Raw genomic sequence first — 27,049 nt, forward strand, 5'->3', positions numbered from 1 at the left:
AGCAGGCAGAGGTGTTTCCCGGAGCGGTGGGGTGGGAGCTGTGGCGCTGTGGGGGCCGTACCTTGGCGTGGATGCGCATCCAGCGGCTGTAGAAGGCGTGCTTGCACAGGCGGGACGCGCGGCCCATCTCGTCCTTGCCGGTGGTGGCGTTAATGACCTCCAGGCCGGTGTCTCCTACTGTCCAGTTCACACTGAAGTTTGGGGCTTTGCCTGGCTGACGGGCCTCTGCGTTGCTGATACCTGAAAGGAAAGTGGTTTAAGGACATTTGTGTTTAAGGACAGTAACGCGTACAAACTCTTCACTATTATTTTTCTTTTGGTTGGGGAGCAATCCGCTTGTAAGCCTGCTCTTTTGCTTTGAGGGCATTCTCCTGCAGATTTCTCACCGACTTGTGCAGGTGACACCATGGACATCTCATTCTCATCCTGGCTAAAGGGCTCTCTACTGTCCTTCCCAGCAGGGCGAGTGTGCATTGCTGGAGAAGCCATCATGGAGAGCTCTGTGGCAAGGGTTCATGGGGACAGTAACAGGATGTGCCTTGCCACATCCTCCTCTCACGAGGAGGTCTTGCAGGTGAAACAAATTCATTATTAACCAGCAAATAGTTACGAAGCAGAACAAAAGCTGCTCTGCTCCAGCTCAAGAAACTGCTGCTCTCAGAGCCCACTCAGTAGCTGAGTGGAGCAAAGAGCAAACACTGTGAGAGTTTGGTAGCTGCAACTCTTCAGTCAGTTCCCTTTCACTCTGATGTAAGAATTTAGGTGCATGTTGCCTATCTCACTTCAAACTGGATGTGAAAATATGAACCCTGGAAGTGTCCAAGGCCAGCTTGGACGGGGCTTGGAGCAACCTGGGCTAGTGGAAGGTGTCCCTGCCCATGGCAGGGGCTCGGAACTCAGAACCCTTCCAACACAAACCATTCTGTGATTCCATGAAGGTGAGCCCCATCCTCAGCACCCTTCACACAAAGCCAGAACTGGAAGACATTCATGAGTTTCCCAGCACAAATCCATTTGTGTTTCAGCTGCTTCCCCACTTTGCACACCATGCCCTGAGATGGGGAACTACAGGACTCCAGAGAGGACTCAGAGCACTTTGCTCAGGTGATAAATTATGTGACACCTCTCAAATATGGCTCCACCTCTACAGATGGAGAAGCAAAGCCACCAGCAATCTAACCCAAGCACAAAACAATGCCAGTCCGCCTGCCCAGGGCAGGATTTATTCCCCACAGCACCCCAGTGCCGCAGCACCACGCTTGAAGGTCACAGCAGCTGCTGCCGTGCATGTGGGATTCCTCAGGCACCACAGGGGTGGCAAAACTCTCTGTTTAAGATGTCTCAGCCACCTCACCAGAAGAGAGCAAAGCACCAGGGGCAATTTGTTCTTTCTAGTAAATAAAAATCCCATTTTTACTTTACCGCAGCTCTCACCAACAACCTCTTTCCAGTCTGCTCCGAGGTTATGCCAGGCCCTGTGCTTAGTAAAGTCTGGAGGATTTGTGGAAATTGAACATAAGGGACACAGCAGGATGCATTTCTGGTTGGTACCTGAAGCAATCTGACAAAGCCAGGCACCTGGGAGCAGGACTGGCTCAGTCTCACGGCACCTCTGGGCCCAGCACTGAGAGTGTGCAAGACCCACGAGGTCTCAGTGACACAGTGAAATTCAGTTTGCTTCCTGCTGTCAATTCCTCATTTAATAAACAAGCAAACACTGTGAAATATCAATCACTGAAATGTTGTATATTTACGCTTGGTTTACATCAATCTTGTCACTATGACTGGTAATTAGTAATTAAGTGAATAATGATAGAAAACAACCCTCCCATCCCTCATTTTTTTTTAAAAAGTATAAGCTGAAAAACTTGAGAATTGGAGCAAAAGTTGGTTTTACCAAAACTACTGAGGCATGAGGGCTAAGAAATTGCTGCCACTTTACAATTTTTTGTCTTACTTTTTCCTTTAATCTAATTATATCTATAATATTAGCTTTGCTTTCATTCCATACACCATTAAACAAGTACAAGGATCAGATAGAGGTCACTGAGTACTACAAAACACTTGTGACATCATACCCAGTCTCACAAACAAAGATGAGGAAGCTGAATATCCAGTGTGCCCTACATTTCCATTGCAATTATACAATTCCATTCCTTGGGTTACTTTGATGAATTAGTTAAATTAAAAAAAAAAGAAAAAACGACCCAGATTTAGAATTTCAAATAGATTTAAATAACAACAGCCTGTTCAGCTACTTAATTGTATGTGGTAACCCTGGAGAGATGGCAAAGGAGTCTCTGAGGGTGGGTCATGGGTAGCATAGACAGAGAATAAAGGTCAACTCAAAATCAAAGTGTCTGATAAAACTTTAGGTGGATCACATCTTACCTCTCAAAATCTAGACATGAATATAGCACAATAAGCTCAAACTAGAAATGGGAAAGAACACTAGGGTAGAAAGTCAGATATTTTACTATCCTCTGAAAACTGATATAATAAGCTATTTAGAGAACATTGCTCAGAACTCATTGTTGAATGTTATTATAAAGGGATATAATAAGCAAAAGCAAAGGTCACGGCTCTTTGTGCCAGGGATTATATAAATAACAAATCTTGACAGTTTTTTGAGGACAGAGCTAAAAAAAGCTTCATTAAAAAGGAGACAGAGAGCTGAAAAACACCCGTGGGAACAGGAGGACAAGGTACCATGGGAACAGCCAAAAAAATCCCCAGAGGTTCCCTGCTGAAGGATTTATTTTTGTCTATTAAAACCAGAATTCACCAACACCTGGATAAAGATGGTCTCCTTTTGAAGAGCCAACACTTCTGTACTGAACCTGGAGAGTGTGCAGGGGTAAAAGCCCAGGGGATTAAGATTGGGTGATGATATTTAATTATTTCAAAAAGTCAGTAAGAGAAGGAATTGCAAAGAGTAGCAGGAAAAAAGCTCACACACTGGGTGTCTGGGCACCCAATATAAAGGCAGGTGGAATTGCTCACAGACAAATATTAGGCAATACATATGATATAAAACCCCAAAGCAGTGTTGGACGAGGAGTGCTGAACTTGGAGCTAGATATGAGCACTCAGGAATGAAATTTTTAGCTTCTAATATTCAGTTCTACCAAAAGGTCAGGTCAAGGACCAGCAGTAATCAAAGTGAACGTCAGGAATGGTTAGTAAAGGATCAAGGATCTGCCCAGAACATCTGCCACCACAGAAATCAGTACTGCTGCTTTACCTGGAGTTATCAGGTGCTGCCCTGGTGTCACCAGCACAAACATGGAACTGTAAAATGAAAGGGGTCATCCTTACATGAAAGGCTCTCTGTGCAAGGAACAACAACTTCAGCTTGCAGAAAACAAGACTTGAGTAGGAAGGAATATCTCAGAGGTAGAGAAAGCTGAGTGTTGTGACCACTGCTTATAGCCTGGATCACACAGAGCACTGAGAACATTGAAATAAATTAACAGAAAGTTCCTTTGCACAACTCTTTGCATGTTCCACAGCCCCTCCTTACTCAAGGAGGCTGCAGATGGCAAAAAGTTAAAACCAGTTAAAAAAAACAGAACCAGGGGCTGACAAATAAAAGGTTTGTTAAGGATTTCTATATTCTATATTCTCAATACCTGACTCGGGATGCCCCTGAGCTGCAGATTACCACAGTGGGGAAAGACAGATATTTCTGTTTTAACTCATCCCTCTGGTAGAAATAACTCACACAGCTCTGTGTGTGGTGCAAGAAGGAACTGGGGACAGGTATTTCTGCAGTGTTTATTCCAGGTAAGAATACACTAAAAAAATATGTGAATCCAAGAGCAGATGGGCAGCTACACAAATGCCCCAGCTGTACCTAACAGCACAGGTCAGAAGATGAGTTTTCAAGACTGGGCTAGTAGAAGAAAATACACCAACACAGTTCTCCACCCAACCTCCTAAAGAAGCTTTCTGAATGTTTTTGAGGTGTGTATTTTTGTGAAAACTCCACAGCTGAGAACACTTCTGAACTCTCTCTGCTGCTCAGCGAGTCCTGGCTGAACTGTTTAAACAGATGGTGCTATTTCACAGCAAATAGATGATATCACCACTGTAGAAATATGATTTTAAAGAAGACAAGGTACTGTTATACGTTGTGAAAAGGAAACCAAAAACTCATCCCGCTCTGCTCCAAACCTGCCACCTTGAAGGACTGATAAAAATTCCCCCCAGTCAGGCAGAAACAGTCCATACATCATCCACTGTGCCCATCCAACTATCAGATATTTGGTACTGAGTGTTGTAACTGTTACTTATTTGCTAATATAAGGACAAATAAGTCACTTAACATTTTTACACATTCTAGTTCAGTGAATCCTTATTAATTACCTTTCTTATCAAAATGCTCTTTTCCCCGCTCCCTCCCTACATCTATTTTAAAAACCCACGGAAAACTTTAAACATGCTTTAAAATCACGAGCTTTTCTTACTCTCCTTGGGAAACACACACATGCCAAAAGCTAAGCTCTACAAAAGCAGTTGTGCTGGTTTCAGCTGGGGTGGAATGATGGTGTTTGCCTTCCCAAGCCACCGTGGGGTGGGGTGGGATGGGGACCCTGCTCTCCTGGAGGTGGCTGAACACCGCCTGCCCATGGGAAGCAGTGAATGAATTCCTTGTTTTTCTTTACTTGTGTACACGGCTTTTACTTTGCCTATTAAACTGTCCTTATCTCAAGCCACGAGTTTTCTGGTTTTTAGCCTTCCAGTCCTCCCCCTGGTGCTGCTGGTGGGGGAGGGAGTGGCTGTGAGGGGCTTGGCTGCTGGCTGGGGCTGAGCCACAACAGCAACGCACACAGCGAGAGGGAGGGTGAGATTTCAGCCTTAAAGCTCTCACAGCATTGCTGTTAACAAGCCATTTTGGAGTTTAAGACAAGGTGAGATGTTACCCCCCACCCATTTTGATTGATTATGGATCTAGAAATTGTGTCTAATTAACGATGGAACCATTCCACAAACATCTGCCATGCAAGAGAAGTGACAGTGAGAGCTAACAGGTTATTCCATGGGTGGGAAGAGGCTTCTAATTAAGCCTTCAGCTCACCCCACACCTTGGCAGGGCCCGCTCCAGGACAGCAATGATGCGAAGCCTCATCGAAACATTCATCCCCCAGCTCTTCCCAACTCTGAAAAGGTCCCTGCTATGGGTATTTCTGACCCTCTGTATGATGTTTAGACCACTCTGTTGTAACCAGCAAGCAGTTTTACCCACAGCACACAGTTTTTGCAAGGTTTTGAGAACTGCAAAATCACAAGGCTACTGGAACAGACTTAGTTACCGGCACGGCCTTCTCCATTAGATACTTGCCACTAAGTAAAGGTCTGTTGAGTGTATAAAGAGGTGGTAGATCTTCTATCTCTGCTATCCTCTGGTAAACGGCTCTGGATAGATGATCCCCATGATATAAACTCCCCAAGATGATGCTAGAGAAGTAAATTGGCTCCACAAAGAGGCTAAGTAAGGCTCCTTGAATACCCAATACGTTCCACCTAAGAGGGAGGGAAAAACAAAACAAAACAAAACAAAAAAACACTTTCTTTTTAATGGAACAAGTAACATCTGCCAGACATAACAGCAGTTAATCACAATGGACTAGACTTTCAACCCTTTCTCCTGACTGGCACATGACCATGGTAGCATAAGCTGTGACACCTGCCAGAATTTCGGAGATCAGCTTAGGGGATGCTCAGTGTAATCCTGAGTAAGATGACCTACAGCAACAGGTCAGGAGCAGACTCCACAACTTCAGTTCCCCTCTCACGTGCATTTTCCAGCAGCCTAGTGCCAGAGATGGACAGGATCACTCAGTGGGGCAAAGCCAAACTGTGAGATTCTCAGTCAGAAACAGCAGCTCTCGCCCCCAAAAGACACCTGGCAGGGGGTTAAGCATCCTTCCCCAGACCAAAAGGATTGTGTTTGCAAGACCTCCACACCTCATCACCCTAAGGGAAAACCTGCCCTTGACACCCTAGCCCAAGTGTTTCCACATCCTGCTGCCAGAAGGGACACGTGCACTGGCTTGCAATATCCACAGGCAGGGAAAAGACTGAATCTGAAAACTGCAAATATGCCAAGAATGCACACACTTTTTTGCTCCCTTTAGCTGCTTCACAGATTCCAACCATAAATGCCTGTCTGGATCTGGACCACTGTGATCTACACTGGATCAGGTCTGGTGGCAGGGATATAGCATGCCTAGGAGCAAAATCCTGATTTGTTGGGGTTTTTTTGACAGCTTTGGCTCTCAATCTGTCTGCAACAGTTCCATAGAGTACTTTTGAAAACCTCAACATCTCCTGCAGAGTATTTTCACTGTATTTGACCGAGGAATACTTGCAAAAAGCGTGGCACCATGAAAATAGCACATTTCAGTCAGAATCACAGAACCACAGAATGAATTTGGGCTGGAAGGGACCTTAAAGACCATCTCACTCCAAACCCCTGCCGTGGTCAGGGACACCTCCCATCAGAGCAGGTTTCTCATCCAGCCTGCTCTTGGAGCTCACCTGCAACACCAGACACAAGCAGGAGGAAAAGTTTCCTTTTGTGCTTGGATAAAACAGAGGAGCACAATGGAAGCTCTTGGGCTCCCACAGAATGGCTGTCCTTATTAAAAATCCCATCTGCAAGGTTACCCTAGGAAAACAGGGAATCTGGATGGTGCTAACAGTGATTCTTGCAGCTTGTGCTGGGACGGCTGCACATCAGCATCACCTCAGGCAGGAAACTGCACACCAGGCTGCTTCACTGCTGCAAAAATTCAACTGCACATGCTGGCTTCAGGATGTGCAAAACAAAGACTGCTATCCGAGGAAACAATTTTCTCTGCATGTGTTTACAGAGGGTAAAAATGGAGGCACTGTGCATTAACTTACTCACCTGTCATTAAAAGAGCTGGCACTAATGAATGAATAAAAATTCTGTGCTAACAAAAAATGAGGTCTGTTTTACTTGGAATAAAGAAATACTTTGTACAACACTGAAAATGCAATCAGCAACCAAATGCCAGAGTAAAGATATCAAATGAAAACTATTGCTTTCCAGGACCAATATGTCTTTTTAAGGACCCTACCACGACACGACTAGAAGTTTGTAGCACAGAGATATTTCAAGTGCCAAATGAATCACAACAATATTTTCTTGCTATTTGCAGTATTACCTACATGGAGAACATGGACTGCTACAGACACTGTGGAAGAAACATCTGGAAAGAATTCAAGACTGAGATTTTTTCAAACTGGGGTCTTACAAATGTATCTGGGACTTGCAGACAAGGCACATCACATTTTACATTACGTGGCCAGTGTTTGAGTGACAGATAAATATCTCAAGAAAGGCCAAAGCACAACTCTGGCAAGCCCTCACTCCCTGAAATAAAACCTTTGCCAGACCCTCTTCCTTACTTCTGATTTCAGTATTTCCAGAGCTCGTGTTTTGCCGCTTCCTCCCACACTTGGTGACGCCCTCTGGCACAGAAAATGAAAGCAGACCCCTTGTCTTGCAAACTTTATCTGATTAAAAGGAGCGTGGACACCTGAACAAGCTTCTGCAAGGTGAACTGTGTGGACTGGCGTTACCACCCACAGGCCTGATGTTTTGTTGCAGCACTTGCCCATGAGTGCTGGGCTCAGAGCAACTGGCTCGATGCAAGGGCAGGGTTTGAAGAAACCAAAGCCTCGAGCTCTTAATATTGATGAGGCGAGGTTGGATGGTGGTTAGGTTTGTAAAACCAGCTTTAAATTTCCATAGTTACAACAAAAATACATATCCTTGTCTACACAAATGTGTTCTTGTATCAGAAGCTGGTTGTAGCACAGAGATAAAACCTGACAAACAAATCACAGAATCACTGAGGTTGGAAAAGCCCCCTAAGATCACTGGGTCCATCTGCTAACCCAGTACGACCGTGTTCAGCACTGAACCACGTCCCCAGCTGCCACATCACCTGCCATTTGGACACTTGCAGGGATGTTGACTCCACCACTTCCCTGGGCAGCCCGTTCCAGTGCCTGACCACCCTTTTGGTGAAACACCTCTCCCCAAATCCAACCTTCCCCTGGCCCAACTTGAGGCCATTTCCTCTGGTCCTGTCACTTGTCACCTGGCAGAAGAGACCAACCCTCCCCTGGCCCCTCCCTCCTGTCAGGGAGTTGCAGAGAGCCAGAAGGTCCCCCCTGAGCCTCCTGTTCTCCAGGCTGAGCCCCCCCAGCTGCTCCTCACAGGACTTGGCCCTCATGTTCTGCAGATTGCAGCAGAGTGAAAGAAGGAAGGACTGCACAGAGACTTTCTCCATGTTCCTCTTTTATACTGTACTTCTTTATGTCAATCAGCAATATCTGACTTCCATTAGCACATACACTGGAACAACCTTCGTGGATGTAAACTGAGAAGAAACTACACCACAGGGATTGCCTCCTGAGATGGTAAAACCGCCTCATCCTCCAGGGTAGAAGCAGGGACTGTGAGATTGCTGCTGGTCCAGTACTAACCTCTACTGGAAGCACAAAGCTCTTTAGAAATTAAGGGGCCAAATTCTGTGTTTCACCACACGCCAGGCGGTGCAGAGCAGAAAAAAGCAAAATGCACTAGGGAACATGGGTAACATCGATCTCTACTTACTAACTGGTTTTGCTCACTTTAATATAATTGCTTCAACAAATACTGCACTATAAAAGTAGTTACCGCTACCTGTGAAGTGTAGTAAATAATTGTAATTATTTATCTGATTTATCTGTAATTATTATAATCTGTAATTATTATCTGATTGTTACCATAATCAATTTAAATAAATCATTTATTCTGCACCTCGTGACTCAGCAGGGGGGGTCTCCCTGCTAAGCCTTGTGTGAAGCTTCCTTTCTGCCCGTGACACCATGTGTTTGGCAACCTGCAATACTCTTTCAGCTTCGAGTTTGCAGCTCTGCACGTGATGCACAGCAACCTGACGTGAAGGTGTGTCTATTTACTCATCCTGAACTGGCCTTTTCAGAGATAGAAGATCCTTCAGGTTCAGACTCACCTTCAGGTTCACGCTCCACCAGGGGCTCCCTGAGGTGAGTGACATTTAAGCCCTCCCATGTCTGAGAAGGCAACAAAATTCCTAAAGCTCACCTAGCAAAGTACTTCAACATGAAAAAGGGAACAAAAGCTGCAAATCAAACCCACGGCTCTTTATCCTGGGATCAACCAACACACCACAGTGGCCCCTGCCAGCACCTGGACTGGGAGGTTCAGTGTTCCCATCCCTGCACGTGTGAGCTGCTGCTGCCAAACAATTAAAAAACAGAAGGAGGATGACAGTCAAAGGGTGTTGCTGCTGCTATAAAGTACTTTTTTACAGCCTGTCATTTTCCCAGCGCTAAGCTTGGCCACAGAAGAGTTTGCCTATCACCACCTCGATCCTCCCCAGCCTGTTATTTTATTTTTATTGTTAAAAATCAATAAAATGGATTCTGAAGAGGCAGTTTTTCTCAGCCTAGTTGACAGCACAGCTCCACAAACAACTGCAGGACCAGGACTGCCGAGGCAGGGAGATGCCATGCACAGGAGGAACGTTAGGAGATTTTCATCCAAGTTACACCAGCTTTTTTTTTTAAAGTCTTTTTCTTAAATAAAAACCGTGGTTTTCATTGAACATTTTCATTCAGCATGAAAAAATTCAGCCATCTGAAAAGTTACAGGTGCAAAGTAAGATCTGCTTCAGTTCAGCAATGCTGCTAAGATATCACCAGGGGAGCACAGCTTGGGGTGCCCTGCACCTCCCCTTTGCTCTACAGTTCCCAGTTCCCTGTGCATGTTTAGCTACAGGGAGACCAAAAAAACATGTTTTCCCATTATTAAGGTTTTGCCATGTCCTCTACCTCATCCTCAAAGTGTCCAGGGAAATGCTCTTTCAAACCACCACACCCCACCACTTCTACAGGCTCAGCCCCAACCTTGGCTTTTGCAGGTTTATGCACATGAGTTGTGTTCAACTCCTGACAATTTACACAGAGGATACTCTCTACTCTGTAGCGTGCTCACCTGAGGTCTTACAGATGAGCACCTCACTGGGAAATCTGAGTCTTACACATTTATCACACTCACTGGTTTTCTTATTCTTCACTCACTACTCTAGATCCTGCTGATAACAGCCTGGAGGATGGATGGATGGATGGATGCACTGGATGCACTTCCTCAGTCTTTCTGCTGTTCTCAATCACACTACACTAAAAAAAAAGAGTAGAGAAACCAGAGACTGACACCAAGCCAAGAAGAGTCCTTTCTTGCTATGTTGTCACATTTTTGCTGTGGACCACCGTGTGCTCAGAGGTATCTGCAGTGGATTTCTAAAAGGCCTATTGATTTCTTCATGACATGCAGCTGATTTCACAACTCCTGATACCCCAAAAGGTAAATAAAAGTTAACTCTGCAGCAACACTTTCACAGCGTGCTGGTTCACCTCTTGCCAAAGGGCTGAAAATATAACGCTTCAGCTAAAAACTCTCCTCTGAACTTTTTTTTTGGGGGAGGCTAACAGCAGTAAGTCACAAATCTTGATGTTAATATCAAACATCTTAGTATCACTGTCACTAATTTTTCTGCAGACAGCAGCATGGAGGGGGTGAGTCACTGTGAGTGACCCACAACAGTGTCCACATGGAACTGGTGCCAGAATTTACCTCAGCAAAACAAGAGCCTCCTGCGACCAACCAAGCAAAACCTGACAAGTGTTCACAGTCCAAAGAGCTGCTCTTGTCAACATTATTTATACATAACCACTACGAAGAAATGAAAAGTATTTAGTAGGCATTTTGTTTATCACAAGCTTTTACTTGCAACTGAGGGCAAGGCAGAGAAGTTATCACTGTGTGAGGTGCTGGACTAGCCCAGAAAGCACTTGGCCTCCTGACATGCATGAGGCATCACTTTAAACCCTACTTCTCCTTTTTTTCCTTAAGAGATGAATTGAATCTCTATGACCATCCCATGCTCTTCACAAGCCACCCTGTAAACAGGCAGCAGTATCTTTAGGACTGGGTCAGCAGCCCACACTACAGATCAGTAAGTGCAAGAAGTCCATGGTCTTCTCACAAGCATATTTCTAGACGTGTAACTACAGAAAAGAAGAAGTGTTTCCCCTTGTAGCTGTACCTAAGCTAGGTAGTTGTTTCTTGCCACCTTCCCTCAGATATTTTACACAAGTGCCACACAGCCAACCACGGATCAAAGTGGGCACTGAATTCACATGGGTCAGTGTCACTCGGGCTAAGAGCTGGTGAGAACTGCTCTCTCTTGTGGGGAAAAACAGAGAAAGACTGAGTTACAAGCTTCCTTTTGGATTTCCCACTCTGAATCAGCACAAAACGAGGCCAGTGGACAGGCCTAAAGACCATCAGAAATGTATTTTCTCTTCTCTAAAGCAGAAGAGCACCCTTTTAACAACTCACACCTAAAAAGTTCTTCTCAATTCCCTCCTAGCAGAGAAACTGGGTGAAAAGAAAAGAAATTTTGCTGTTCTCAGTAGGATGTTAGCCACAACAGGGATGTTTTCATGAGAAGCCAAGTCATTGTTTGAAACCAAAAATACGGGCAGAAAAAAACATATATCAAAAGGAGAATGGCAAATCCCAGCATCAGTGCCGTGGAACAAGGTCAGGATACATTTAAAACAAACCCAAAAGTTACTCTGGTCACAGAAACCACCGTGCTGGAGAAACACCAAGCACTAACACACCAGGGTAATCCTGTTTTAATGCTTCCAACCCAAATGGGATTACACTCTTGGCCCTTCCACGTTCCTCACAACTTTTCCTGGATGTTCCTACTGGCTCCAGGAGGGTGCTGGGCAGCACAGAGGCAGCACACTCAGAGGCAGAAACTTGGATTATTACACAAATAATCCCCACAGATGAGGCAGTTCAAGATACAAGGGGCTTGGTACAAGTGCACCCCTGCACCCTGAATTTATCCACCCCTTTTCCAGGCTGGGACTGAGAACCTTTGGGAAAGCTCAGTGGAAATCAGCAGGTCTGAGGTATCCTGGAGGGCTGATGGCTGGAAGCTACAGAGCAAGGCATTCTTTCAAATGTAAATGGACAAAACACGGTCAGGGAAATGTCAAAAAAAAAAAAAAAAAAGAAAGGAAAAAAAGAATATGAAAATTTGGGCCTCCTTACCCGTCATACAGTCTTTGTTCTGTGTCAAGGGGTTCTATTTGCTTCCTTCACTGGCACAAACAAAATTATTCCCATTAGCCCCAAGGAGAGGTGACAGCTAGCTACGGGAGCGAGAGATGGATTCTGGTCTGCATCACACAAAATCAACAAAAGAGTCAAATGTGTTCTAGCTCAACAACTGGCTGCATTTTTATTTATTTTTTTTTTAAATATATATATATATATTTGCAATGACAATGTGTTAAGAGAACGTGACATGAATCCCATGTTAGACGTTTGGGAGAAGTCCCAGGCGTGAAACTGGGGAGTTTATTTGGTGAATTTTATTGCAAATATTATAAAAGGAGCTGAAATGTCAGTTTTGCAGAGTTACCTTTTCACATCTGCCTGTCCTGGCTTCTGAAAGGCCCTATCCATTTACATTAGGGAGATTTAAATTAAAAGAAAATGTTTTCCTTCAGCAGAGATGCTGATTACTTGAGACAAGACTAAAGGAACAAAGACATTACATAACTTTCCTCCCTCTATTTTTGATTTGGCATAGGCAGTGCACAAGAATATTTCCAACTTAATACCCTTCATAAATTTTGAATCAGGCTGTGACTTCAGAAAACAGCAGAGCTATTTTAATTAAAGTATATATAATATATATATAACATTGAAAAATAACTAAATTGTCATTACCTGAAAAATTTGGCATTTTTCATGCATTTTGCAAGAGCCCAGAGGCTGCAAACACACAGACTCATTTAAAAAAATTATGCTGCAACTCTCCCCTACTTGTTAAAGGATACTACTGCTAAATTTTCTTTTGTCCATTTCTGAATTTGAAAATAATGACATAAAATCTCTCAATCGTTGTCAAAAAGGACAACAAAGAAGGAACTGGATGAAATATAAATTAAAGTACTGGTTCTGGAAACAAAATATTTAATCACAATAAATAAAACTATTTAAACTAAAATTAAAATCATTTTTAAAGTTAAAAACCAGAAGTGCCTATCAATTAATATTTTTTAAATAGGGATAACTTTTCACTGTACAAAATAATAAAAATCTAATCTATGCACGGAAAATGTAGGCATCTTTGATATCCCAGAACGGTTTGGGCTGGAAGGGACCTTCAAGACCATCTCATTCCAACCCCCTGCCATGGGCAGAGATATCTTCCACTAGACCAGGTTGCTCCACACCTCCTCCAACCTGACTCTGAACATTTCCAGGGATGGGGCAAGGGTGTGTATCATAGGAGGAAGCAATCTAAATAATGCAATAAATTTATTGTACTGTTTTTGATAATGCTATGCTACTTCAGGGGAAAAAACCCAACTAAACCATTCCTCTGCGCTGCCCCAGTGATGTAAACACAAAACAAAGCTGCCGTGACTTCACGTGGCTGGAATAACACAGACTGATTTCACCTTGCCTGTGAAGCCAGCAGAGGGTCTGACACCACTCACAGGTGAAGAATTGGGAGATTTATCACAGGAATTACAGCCACCCTCACGCTGTGTCCAATGAGATAATGTGGGTACCATAAACCCCCCCTCTGTCTTGTTACAATCCCAGAATGGTTTGGGTTGGAAGGGACCTTCAAGACCACATTGTTGCAATCTCATACACTATTCCAGGTTGCTCCAAGCCCTGTCCAGCCTGGCCTTGGACACTTCCAGGGATCCAGGGGCAGCCACAGCTTCTCTGGGCAACCTGTGCCAGGGCTCCCCACCCTCACAGGGAAGAATTTCTTCCCAATATCCCACCTAACCCTGCCCCGCTTCAGCTTAAGGCCGTTCCCCCTTGTCACATGCCCTTCTTCAGCAACAAAAACGAACAGCAAAGAAACCAATTGTTGAGTGTCTCACCTGGCTATCTTGTCACTGCAGGACATGGTCAGCAGCCTCTCTCCTTGCAGCACACCGTCCCACGTCTGGATAGTGGTCGTGGAGCGCACGGGGATGGTCCCTTCCCCAGATTCGATCTTCGTCCGCAGCTGTCCTCTGGCTTTGCGGTTTGGATGCCTGTCCCCTTGATCTGAAGGGCAAAAATCACTTCGGGTCAGCTGAGGAACACACTCAAAGGGTTTTACAGACACAGCTGCAGGAAGGAGGATTGATCTGAGGTATCTGTCTGCGGTTACGGCTCTCTCGCATTGTAGTTCCTACTGCTCTCGGCAAATTTAGCTACAGCATCAGACACCTCTCACAAATACTGCCTTCTGGGACACAGTTGCAGTTAAACCAAGCTTTTGCCACAGGAGCAGTAGGCAGCAGGCAGCTCTTCAGCTCTGCTCTGTGTGTTACAGGGTTAACATGAGGTTAATGGGCAGACCGTGCCAGGGGCACCGCAGTTATAGGATGGAAACGGAAACTGGGAAAGGGGAGGGTTAGTTCTGTAGCAATACTTGCTGACTCACTGGCTTATCTCAGTTAGCACCAGCCTCTTCAACACCACAGGGCTCATCACTCTATACTGAACTTCTACCACAGAGGAAGAACAGCTCAGATTTTTTGGGAAGAGGTCTTTGTCTCTAACACACCTCTATGCTAAAAGGAGAGAAGACACCTAAATTTTAACCGTGCCAACTGGTACATGCTCCAGGAATAATTTAAGCTCCCTGGGGATGAGGAGGACTGCTGTCATACCCTCTTGTGCTGCTTCGTGGGGGGAGAAAATCCGAGCATCACCACAAGGAGATGTGCTGATATAGAGGTGGAACTGCACATTCTCCTTCAGCTTAAACCCGCCTTGCTCTGATCTGATAAATATGGATTTTTGCTGATCTTCTTTATTGCTGAAACAGAGAAGAAAGCTAGAGTCAAGACTGACATTAACAGGGAAATACCCATAGGCTGGGCAGTCTTAAGAGGCATTAAAAACAAACACAGGATGGCTGAAAATTTTGTAATATTAATCTAAGAGTTATTACAATTAACAAAACTAAAGGACCATCAAGACAAGAAGCATCCCCAGATGTCAAGAGCTTTCAGGCACTTAACCAGCAAACAAACACCAGCACCTTTTAACCCACTTGATATTATTTTGTTTTATATGTTTGCAGTTTTACAAAATGATTCCCAATTATTTTTCCTGTTCTTCCCTTTCATGATAGACACCTCACTGAATAAATGATTTGTCAATGAAGTCAAACTCGAGGGCAGAGGGCCCGAGCTCTAAATCACCATCGTGACCCATCAGGAGAAGCGTTTCACACTGAAATAAGGAAGACAGATGTTTTGCATGGACAGATTTTCAGCTCATCTTCCTTTTCCCTCCAGCTTACCTCAGGTAAAGCTCAAGTTGTGTGTAGAGAAATTTCAGCAGGCACCGCCGAGCTATGATTTCCGCGTGGCAATCGTTTAATGCGAGACCACGGTCGCTCATGTATTCACCATTGATACATTTCGTTCCTGTAGAAACACTTATTACAAGGGCATCTTTCACATCCGTGCCTGCCAAACAAAAGTTCAGGAAGAAGATGCAATTAGCATCACAAATAACATACAGAGGGATTTTCTGCAGAACCCGAATAAGGCTCTTTTTTTTTGGTGTTGTTGTTCGCTCATTTAACAAGGCAAGTTAAAAACTGAAAACCTGCAGGGAAAAAAATGCTGCTTCAGGAAGAGTTATTAAAGCTTGAGGCCCAAAGTGCTTTTTTTCCTGAGGTTCAGGCAGCCAGTAACTTTCAGCTCAAAGAGTCAGGTCAAAATGTCACCTAGTAAGACACTCAAGGTAAAAAAAGCCCAACAAGTTAAAAAAATGAGCCTGAGCCCAGCTGGCCCCTCCTGCCCAAAGGGCTGGAGGAGAAGCAAGGAGCTGGAACACACAGCTATGCAACAGGGTCATCCAATTCCAGAGGTTCCCCAGACATGTATCCATGCAAAGATGTCTTCTAATTCTGTGTAAAGCTGTTTCTTCAGTTATTCAAAAGGTATTCACATGTTAATTAAGTCTTGATTCTTTGGCACTCGGCTCTGCTGGGAATTGCAGATACAGGGCTGTAATTAGATAAAAACCTTTCAAGTGCCACAAAATATATTAAACAAAACGACACCATGTTCCTCATAGTGCTTTATATTTGGGGTTAAAAGAGTGTTTGTTACCAGGTGGAGGTTTGGTTGTTGCCTGAGGAGCATCAAGGCTTTCCAAACCTGCTGGGGGTGGGCAAGAGACCAGGAGGGGACAGAGCTGGGACAGCACTGGGAGAGGCTCAAAATGAACGTCCCAACCAGGGTTCAGATGGACTGAAGACCAAGATCAACCTCAGCACGAGGAAAATTCAGTAGCAGTGTGGTTGTAGATTAGTTTAGGGCAGAACTTCACTGTTTTGGGAGATGTGGACAAGCACAGATCTCGTGTCAGCAACCGGGGAACCACGACACCACTGCTTGCACGTGCACACCACTCCCATCTGCCACAACTTAAGCTGCTCTCTTCAGATATTTTTACTAAAATGACTGACTAAGAATAAAATGCAGCAAGAATAACAAAGTGCAAAGCCTTAAAAACTTGGGAAGGAGCATAATTCTCACATAATAATCCCAAACCAAGAGTGCCATCTGCACGACTGACGGAGGGAAGCTTATTTACTTTTCAGAAGTTTCATGATTCATTTTAAAAGCTACATTTTGTACACCATGAGCTACTCAGATGTCTCAATCAGGTAGCAAACTGGAGCTCTGTGGAAACAGAAGTATTTGCAGGTCTAACTTTCCTGTAAATATCCTTAGCTGAGATTTATTTACTATATTTAGCCCACCTTCGAGATTAAACAGTAAAAATATATTTCAATACCAGTTGACTGAAGAAAGGTAGTTTACTAGAATGCAAACAGAGCTTTTGTGCTCAAGCAGTTAAAATACTACTTTTATTTTTTTTTTTAATTTACCTGTTGTCATGACAACTCCAGCAAGAACTTTTCGACGTGCATGCGGAGATGTGAAATTTTCAGTCAAATCACTGAATTTATCTACAACCAAGCGTGCAACAGCATCAGCTAAAACCTGTGGGATCACACAGAAATGCATGTTAGAAAAATTAATAATTAAAAATATTAATAAATTAAAATTACAGGAGCATCAAGTTATAAAAACTTACAGTTTGAAGAGATTGGACACAGGAAATGAAATGAATTTTTAATATTTCACTTTAAAAATGGACATTGAGGCATCACTCGCAGCTCTCTGCAAGTGGAAGCAGAGGTAGGTGTGCTCCACATCTGCTGAAATGGGGTCAGACAGCCCTGAGCCAAGCATCAAAGCACCCAATGCTCATGACTGTGATGAACATTTGAGGCTTAGGAGAACAACCAGATAGACAGATAAGTTTATATTCTCATGCTCAAACCTCAACACGCATCATTTCAGCATCCTCAACATTGGACCTGACAAGAAGATTGAAGTGAAAAATCCAGGCCCTTCAAACCAACCTCCTATAACAATCTAACTCCTTACCCAGCTCTTACATAAATAAGGACGGCTTTGCTTTCATCACTGGTTTAACACTTTCTATTTCTTATTTTTACGGGACATACACAAAGTTAGGAATAAAAAATTTAACCCCAAAAAAGCTATCTCAGAATTAGGAAGGATTTCTCTTTTTCACCTCCAGGAAAACTCGAACAGCCACGAGACCAAATTGTTGGATTGTGACGTGAAAAGAAACCAAAGCCAAGGCGACCATGTGCTGACATCCAGCAGTGCCCGAGATGTCCTTTTTGTTGCTGGACCCAAAAGTGGGTTCGAGTCCATGCTCTGACAGCACAACCACCACGAACTAAATCTGCATTTAATTGTGCCAGTACTTACCTAATACAAAAAGCTGAACTTGAGGTAAATAAACACACACAAAAGCAAATAATTAGGGCTTTTTTTTAATCATTCTGGTGTTAGAAATGGAAAATTAATACAAAAAGAGTTTAAATAATTAACCTCCCTGCTGCCACATGGGCAGATCACTGCAGGGTCAAGGCACAGAGTCCCCTTGCCATGGTTTTATCCATGACCTCACTGCATAATTATGGATACTGCTCCCCAGCTGCAAGCTTTATGCTCTCATTTCTGTAATCCTTGTGTTCTCTGCTCTACCTTACACTGTGAGGTGATGAACAGGAGAACATGGCTGGCAGCTGACAAACTACCAGGCAATGGTAAAATCTAAACAAAACAAAACCAAACAAACAACAACAAAAAGATGGTTTTTTTTTTACATAACAAGCAAAGCAGAGGAAAACTGTGGCATTGGTAGACAAATGAGAACACAATGAGGCCCCTCTGGGAAGATGGAAGCTGGTGCAGCAGAAGGGGATGGGGCTGCAGCCTGGAACTGAGCTGCTGGAAACCCAAAACCGCTCGGAGGAACGCGGAGCCAGGCAGTGGGGAGGGCTGATAAGGAGGACCAGGCAGAACTCAAGCGAGACAAAATGACCACTGGAGATGCAAAGAATCCAGGAGGAACTGGAGGGGAGGGGGTGAAATCACTGCCAAAACTCAGGCAGGTGTATTAAAGACTTTTTATTTGAATTTGATACTCAAATTGCGTGACAGCAGCTGGGTGATGGGGAATAAACACTGTTAAACGCCTACAGATGCAGCCACTAAAGTCACTTTGGTCTTTTACTAGAATACTTACCCAATAAATTAGAAGAATTATCCTTCTCTCCCAGGCAGTCTATTAACTGACATAGTTAAGAGCATGAAGGAGATGGGAACACAGCAAGTGATGAGCAGACCAAGTGCATTGCTGGGAACAAAACTTACTGGCCAAAAATGCTGTCCCCATCTCAAAACCAAGGACTTGAAGCTGTTTCCACAATCCCAGGCCTGGGGAGGGATCTTGCACATCTCATTCTCACTCTACTGGCTTTCACGTAAATAAATATTAAATCAGAACAGAAACTGAACTCATGTCTCACCCTCCCAGTGAATGTCTCAAGCAGAAATGTTCTCCCTCAGGTTTGTTTGGGGTTTTTTCCTTACCTTCAGAGTTTAGGGCTTCTGGGAACTTTCCACAGCAGGTAAAAATCAAGGCCAGCCAGGCCCTCCCCTCTAACAGAGACCAGCACACACAGTTCAGAGAGAATAGAAACATATTTATGCTAATAAAACGGGGTAATTATTTTATAATGCTCCAAAGTTCCCTGGACTGACTTAAAGAAAACTCTGCCTGTAGAGTCTCTCACTGCTTATGCTGGTACATCTTTTACATTTCTTCCAATTCCACAGCAATTATTAAAAGGATTTAAAAAAGCACCTCAAGTACAAGTGGCCCTTGCAGTACCTGTTTCCATTTCTCTCGCTTAATGTTTTGTTTCAATGTTTGTCCACAACAATATAAAGGATAAACTGAATAAATGGAGTTATGTGAATGATTAAAAATACTCTCTTTAGTGAAGATTTTTTAAAATTTATCTCATCTGCAGCTACAGTGCTTATATTTGTGTAGCTCAACTTGATTTCCCTCACAACGGTCTGTATTTAACTCTGTATTTAAGCCTCAATATTTACAATTCCCATTCCCACCTCTCTGCACAACCTGACTAATCAGCTGTCTTTTCAAGCAAGCAGTTTGAGGAAATCTGGGAAACAGCATTAGGAAAACCTTTCTAACAGAGGCCATCAGTGGCCTGAAGAGGTGACAGCTCCACCAGCAGGCTCCCACCATCTGATGGAAAAGGCTCCCCTGAGTGATGCCAGCAGCCTGGACTGCTGACAGTTCAAAGCATGTACTGGGGAATTACTGCTACCAACATGTTCTTTCCTCAGGTTTTTTCCCCAAAGCATTTGGTGCTGGTCTGAGTCTTTCAGGGACAGCACTGTCTCACCTCTGACAGAGGTGTGAGACCCCCCCCCCAGCCTTCCTTGGGAAGCAGGGAGGGTCTAAGGGCAAAGAAACAACGGAGAGAAAGCATGTGGCCTCTGGGAGGTGATAACGACATCCAAAATGAAGAAATAAGTGAAGCCCAAGGGAGCATTTTAGAGCCCTTGGTACATCCCGTGGCTCCCTGCACTGAGGGGTGGGAGGTAAGGGGAGGGTGGTTGTTCAGGGGGGTGATTCTTCCCCTCTGCTCTGCTCTTGTGAGACCCCCCCCAGTGCTGCATCCAGCTGTGGTGCCCTCAACACAAAAGAGAGGAACCTGTTGGATTGAGTCCTGAGGGGGCCCTGGAGATGCTCCAAGAGCCCCTCTGATCTGGAGACAGACTGAGGAAGCTGGGGGTGTTCAGCCTGGAGAAGGCTCTGGGGAGACCTCAGGGCCCCTTCCAGTGCCTAAGGAGCTCCAGGAAAGCTGGAGAGGGACTTTGGACAAGGGCATGGAGTGACAGGACTCAGGGAATGGCTTCCCACTGACAGAGGGCAGGGTTAGATGGGATAGTGGGAGGAAGTTCTTCCCTGTGAGGGTGGGCAGGCCCTGGCACAGGTTGCCCAGAGAAGCTGTGGCTGCCCCATCCCTGGAAGTGTCCAATGCCAGGCTGGACAGGGCTTGGAACAACCTGGGTTGGTGGAAGGTGTCCCTGGCCATGGCAGGGGGGTTGGAACGAGATGAGCTTTAACATCCCTTCCAACCTAAGCCATTCTGTGATTCGATGATTTTATGATCAATTCACAGACCAGAGCTAACCATAAAAATATTTTCCTTGCTTTGGAGAGGCAAGCCTCTCTGATGCAAGTCTGACAACCTCTTCAGTCCTACCACACCCACTGCCACGGTGATAAATGCATGAGTGCTGATTTTTTCAGTGGGGTATTTTTACTGCCTGTACAGGCTGTACATACCATACCTAATTTTTGATTGCAACTGCCCTTCTGTACCACTTGATACCTTGCATGTGCATTTCTGCACTTGATTTCCTTACCAGGAGGTAACTGGTGGGATCACAGATGTGCATTTCAGCCGTACCCCTGACCACCCCTGCCACAGGGATCAGCTTTCCCCTCGACACTTCTCACTCTATCCACTTCTCTCACCACCTCACAGTCAACTCCAACATCTTCATCAGCACAACCACACTGTATTTCTATTATTTCCCCCAGGCATTTGGTATTTGCGTTTTTCCTCAACTCTTTTCCCCAGCAGAAGAGTCTAAAAAGTTCAAACATCTCACAGACTTTAAAAAGAAATAAATAAATAAAGCAGGACTTGAAAACACCACAATTGCTTAAATAATCGAATGCATACCGGATGAAAATCACTAATATGTAACAGACCTGATATAATTCCAATAACTCAATTCAAAGCAAAGCAATACAACACAGAGAAGTGCAGAAAGGATGATGACATCTTGAAGACAAGCGGAACTAAAGCCCCTGAATAAACAACTGACTTGGAATCAGCTCTACATGAGGCAGCACCCATGCAGATCTTTCTCAGCTCAGCTCGGGTTTTTTCACACTGCCCTATTCCAGTTGTCACCATTTTACTGATTCAAGAACTAAATAACACATAAATTACTGGCAGTGACATTTTTCTTGGTGTCCGGGATCAAATCCACCACTAAAAGCAGAGCAGAGAATGCACTCTGAAATTCCTGAATCTACTGAAGAAATTGTAATACTCAAAATAGCACAATCCTAGATTTAAAAATGAAGGAAACATTAGTAACACAATGATTGTGCAACATTAAAAAGAAAGCATATAGGAAGTTCTAAAATATGCATATTGTCCACTGATTTTGAGAAAACAATATAGTCAGAACATCTACTTATACACTTAGAATCATAATGAAATCTAAAACAACGTTTTTGAGGTAGAAACGGTCAAGGCCTTAAAATTCTTGTAATAAACAGAAAGTTAAAAAAAGTCACATGCAAATATTTGAATTTAGACAGGTACATATCATTAAAAGACCCGAGAGATGCAGTAGAGAGCAGTCAAACAATCATTAGTATAGTCTGACTGGGGAGAAGCACAACCAAGAAAACGTGAGAGAATTTTTCTTCATTAGAAAAATAAAAGTTACTCCATTCAATCTACTTTAAATTTTTGGTCTATGCCTAGTATGTTTGATATTTTGCCTAGTTCATTAATTACTTGATTTAAATTCTTTCTCATCCAAGATTTACTTGCCTAAGTAACTTCCATGTGCATATGAACTAATTTGCTTAGAGCACAAACCCTCAGATGACAGCTATTGAACTCCACACGCACTTGGATTGTGTTCAGACCCTGGAAATCAGTGGCAACTGCATCAGCCTCACTTAATCTGACCTTGACTTCCATCACTCAGCTCTGTTCACACCAACAATTTCTGTTTGCAGGAGAGAACAATTTTCTTCTCCGCTAAGAACTGTTGTATCAAAGAATAATTCCACTCAAAGTAGTCATTCTGAGTTGAGCTTGATCTAAGCTGTTGCTGCCTGAGATAGGCAAGATGCGATTCAACCTCTCCTCAGCACAAACCCTAATCCAAGCTGGCACTGCACTGGGGCTGGGGGTGTCCTACGTGACATGATCGAGGCTGAAAACATCATCAACAAAGCCTTCTCTGTGTGCAAGAGAATACAAAGAGCTCATGAAATTGTCAGGATCCGTAAGTGGATAAATCACCTAATGCATATATACATATTATATATATATATATATATGCACACACAGCTCTACAGAAGCAGAATAAACAACTGAAATGGTGTTAGAGCTGACTCAGCACGCACGGCTCAGCTCCTCTCTTGCTCATCACCCAAAGCCTCCAACAGCACCCCGAGGGTTTCCCTCACCTGTGGCAAGTGCAGCTGGAGCCCCTCGCTGGGGATGGGCTGGCGGGACGGGGTCTGGTCCAGCTGCATGTTAAACAGGGACGCCAGGGCCGACTGAGCCGCCCGAGCCTTGGCCAGCTTCTTGTTCCTCCCCGAGCCCTCGAAAGTCTGACCGTCCACAGCCACGGCCATGACGAAGTTTTTGGCGTGGCTCTCCCCGCTCTCCGAGAGGAACTCATACTTGAGCCCCGGCCGCAGCTCGTTGAGGATCATGACAGGGTTCTTCCCACTGGCGGTGGGGTAGGGGGACGGCGGGGGCAGAGGCGACTGGGAGAGGCTGCTGGCCACGGCAGCCGACGGCAAAGCGTACTCCCCGCCGGAGCCGAAGGAGCCGTCCCCGTTGGAGCCGAGGTAAAAGGAAGCGTCGGAAGGGACCGGCGTCTCGAAGCCGTTGAAGAGGGTGTCGGGGAAGTCCGCCTGGTCGGACGTGAAGTCCGTGTTGACCGACAGAGTCCTGCCCATGGCCAGGTGGGCCTCCGAGGCGTTGGGGAACTGGACGAAGGAGCGCAGAGCCTTCTCGGCGGCGTGGAGCTTGGCCTTCTTTTTCGTGGGGCCAGAGCCCTCGAACACCTGCCCGTTGACTTCCACGGCCATCACGAACATGGGGGCGTGGACCGGCCCCGTCTGGGAGAGGAGTTTGTACTGTAAGCCGGGTTTGATCTCGTTGAGTTGCATCAGGGCGTTCTTGGGCAGGACGGGGCCGGGCGTTTTCTTCCTCTTCTTGGGGCGAAATTTGGAATGGCCGTTGTTGCCCTCCTCCAGAGGTCTCTTCCTGCTGCTGCTGCTGCCGCCGTTGGAGAGCTGTGTCCCCTCCCCGGCCCCTGTCCCACCGCTGTCTTTGGGAGGGACGTTGTCCACGTTGCGGTTTTCTTTAATGTCGGTGCTGCTCGAACCTGCGGTGCCCAGAAAGAGTAACTTACAATGCCTTCGGTGCAGGATCTTGTAAATGCAAAATTTATAGATTCCTTTATCTCTCTTTGTAACTGGTTAAGTGATGTGTGCTCACAGGTTAAATATTTTGGCAGTACAACCCACAGATAATAAAAATAATCATAATAACGTAATGCAATCTCAGTGATTCAAGAAATAACACACTCAGTGATCTTCACGCTACACATTTGGTACAGTCACAGAGCAAAAACCCACAACAGCTTCTGGTTTTTTCATTTAACTTATGCTGGAAAAAACTTTTACTTATAGATTACATTTAGCCTAAAAAATGCTTTCAATCAGAAATATAAACTATAGTAGAATATATCCATAAAACAAACAAGTACCATGAGTAAAATAAAAACGGATGCTTAAGATCAGAATTCGGAGACAGGTATTTAATTCTATTTTATTCTTATTTTAGTCATGTTACTTTTTTTGCCTCAGGGATTTTTAGCTGCTCAAATTGAAAAATTACATAAATAAAACCCGAGCAATGAAAAATTAGGCAGCTCTTTGGTCAGGTAACATGACTGAAGAGTGTTCAGATGCTTCTGTTTCTCTTTAGCTATTCCATATTTACCTAATTCAATCCTTTTTTCTATGCCTTTCCTAAACATTCATTTCACCTCATCCCAACTTGCTCAGGAACTACAGCTGTGCCACCGTGACCACAAGACTACTTTATATATTTCCATATAGCTTTCTTTTAAAAAAAAACCCTTATATTTGTCATTTACAAGCTCAGTTCCTTGCCAAGAAAACTGCTGTCATGGAACCACAAACCCAAAAATCATCATAAAGATCCTCTCTTTAAGGCTCTGCAGAACAGAAGTGAGATATTTTAATGGGGTGGGAGGAAGTCAATGCAATGGTTTATTTTCAAAGCAGAAAGTTGGGGCAATGATACATCAGAGCTGTATTTAAAGAGTTAAATTTGCTGTAACTTCAAAAGACCTTCAACTTTCATGCTGATAAGGAAAGTAAAGAAACTGCTTATTTGTGCTTTCTATTGGCATTTGTGAATGAAAACGCGAATTTTAGGAGGCCAAGTATTTCTAACCCTTCTGCTCCAAAACTTCAAGATATCTCTATTACATCTACACTGATCCCAGGTGATAAACATTAATTGAAATGAGAGCAAACCAAGGTGGGAGCTCTCGGAGTGACAAATTTCAGTCACACTTTCAGTCTTCCCTAAGAATGCACACATCACTTCGCCCAGGTTACAAAGCTGATGGAATGGTTACTAAATTTTCATTTATAACATCCTCCAGCAAAAGCTCGATAGGTTACTCCTTTCGGTGCTCGAAGAGAAGGAAAAGAAGGAAAAAAAACAAACAAACAAAAAAGATCAAAGGAAAGAGCCAAAACAGGAACACATTTTGTTAAATCACAGCAGCACAACAGAAAATTGTACAGTACTGAACATGCAATTAATTCAATTACATTTGGTCAAGAATTGAAACACTGCTAGAAATCTGCTACATTTCATTAAGTATCTCTGGTTCAGCCACAAAACATATTGCCTCAGAATTTGGGCTATGGGGCCAAAACTGTCAATACACATTGTTCATGCATATATTCTGTATAGAAATATTTATTTATGGTGAAGGAATCTAAGGACAAATAGAGGGAATTTTTAAAATTTTCCTTACAGTGAGTTTCTTACCTGAAGCTGTAATCTCCAAAAATCACATCTCATCTAAAATATAATAATTTCTGGAACACTGCCCTTAATGGTGGCACCAGGAATTTGTTATCAATCAACCAACATGACTTTTAGGCTGAACATAAATCACTGACTCAACACTGATTAATGGTCTCTGGTTTTATCTTTCTTTTTATATGAAGACAACTACCAATGCCTGTGGAAACCAGAGAAGGAAAACACAAGCTGAACAGACTCCAGTTGAACATTACAAAAAGAATTTTTTGCTTGTAAGGATGGCAGCTGGAGGAACTCCTTAATCCACCTCACAACCCAGAGAGAAAAAATGATGCCCTGCCTTGCAGGGAGCGGGAAATAAATTTGCAGGCTTACCTTGTCTCATTAAGAGAGAAGGAAGAAAATTAGTCCTTGCCTGAGAGCTACTGGACTTGTTAAGCTTTGGAGAACCTGTGGGGTGGAAGAAACTAGGAGAGAAAGGAGCCAAGTTTCTACACTGTGGAGTTGATCCAAATCCAAGCTGGTGATGGAAAGAAAAAAATTCCTGCTCAAACCAGAAGGACCTGTGTTGTTTCAACCTGACTGCAAGAAAAAGGAACTCCTCCTCAGAGCGAGGGTGAAGCTGTGCTTTCAGTCCTTTGCTTCAGCCTGTCCTGCCCAGCAGTGCTGAGGGGCTCTGATTTTCTTTAGGGTTTGACAAGATCTGACAGATTAGTCAAAATGTAGCCTGAGAAATCATCTCTTACCTTGTCCCTATTCAGACATGGAGTAACTCCTGCAGCCCAGCCTCTCCCTGCTGCTCAGAAATAGCCCTCCCTTTTCCAGGCCCCTCACCTTCCAGGCTCATCCTCACCTTGTCCAGCTCCCCCTCTGGGACAGGGCCACCAGTAGACCCTTGGACATTACCAGTGGCCCTTCCCCATGGCAGCCTTGGAACTCTGGGCTGTCCCAGAGAGCAGAGCAGGGAGCCATCCATCCTCCTCTCCCCAAAAATGCCATCATTAGACATGGCATGAAAACATCTCCCGTTGTTTGCCTTGAACCTCCACCTCCTGGTCTTACTGGGTTTTATTTCCCTTTTTTTTTTTCAATTTGATGATTCTAGTATCAAACACCCCATGCTGTACACACTTGCACACATATTTCTGAAGCATTTCAGCCTTCTCATCCCTCCTCCACACCACAGGGCTTTAGCTGTCCCTTGTCCTGAGGTCATGCCAGGTGTGAATCACCACTCCTTGAACGTTCTAGAAACGGTTTTAGATCATTTTAAAACCTGCCAGTCTCATTTGGAGACAGGTGTTAAGTTTTGTGCTGCCAGCATCACAGCTAAGAGAGGACAGGAAAATGAGAACTGTAAATGTTAAAAAAAGCAAAACTGAATTACAAAACACTGCTCTACATTCGGTAGTGGATGCTCTTTATTATTCTATTTCCTTTTTGATTAAACTTTTGTGGGGGGTTACAAGTGACCATATATTAACATTGTTATTTCTCGCCTCAGGAAG

The 27,049-nt window shown here is 44.1% G+C and overlaps 1 protein-coding gene across 4 annotated transcripts in view; it reads right to left on the reverse strand.

Moving 5' to 3' along the window:
- ADARB1 (adenosine deaminase RNA specific B1) overlaps nucleotides 1-27,049 on the reverse strand; it is a 67,303-nt gene that overhangs the window by 6,000 nt on the left and 34,254 nt on the right. For all 4 annotated transcript variants that reach the window (XM_050339365.1, XM_050339364.1, XM_050339366.1 and 1 more), the window contains 7 exons: nucleotides 22,904-23,835; nucleotides 17,082-17,196; nucleotides 15,477-15,645; nucleotides 14,839-14,987; nucleotides 14,059-14,227; nucleotides 5,345-5,526; nucleotides 62-240 (listed from right to left, as the gene is read on the reverse strand). In XM_050339365.1, the coding sequence (XP_050195322.1) occupies nucleotides 62-240; nucleotides 5,345-5,526; nucleotides 14,059-14,227; nucleotides 14,839-14,987; nucleotides 15,477-15,645; nucleotides 17,082-17,196; nucleotides 22,904-23,835 (1,895 nt within the window). The remainder of the gene's footprint in view (nucleotides 1-61; nucleotides 241-5,344; nucleotides 5,527-14,058; nucleotides 14,228-14,838; nucleotides 14,988-15,476; nucleotides 15,646-17,081; nucleotides 17,197-22,903; nucleotides 23,836-27,049) is intronic.

Source organism: Myiozetetes cayanensis, unplaced genomic scaffold (genome assembly GCF_022539395.1).
Source record: "Myiozetetes cayanensis isolate MyiCay16 unplaced genomic scaffold, myiCay2020 scf9, whole genome shotgun sequence".
NCBI lineage: Eukaryota > Metazoa > Chordata > Aves > Passeriformes > Tyrannidae > Myiozetetes > Myiozetetes cayanensis.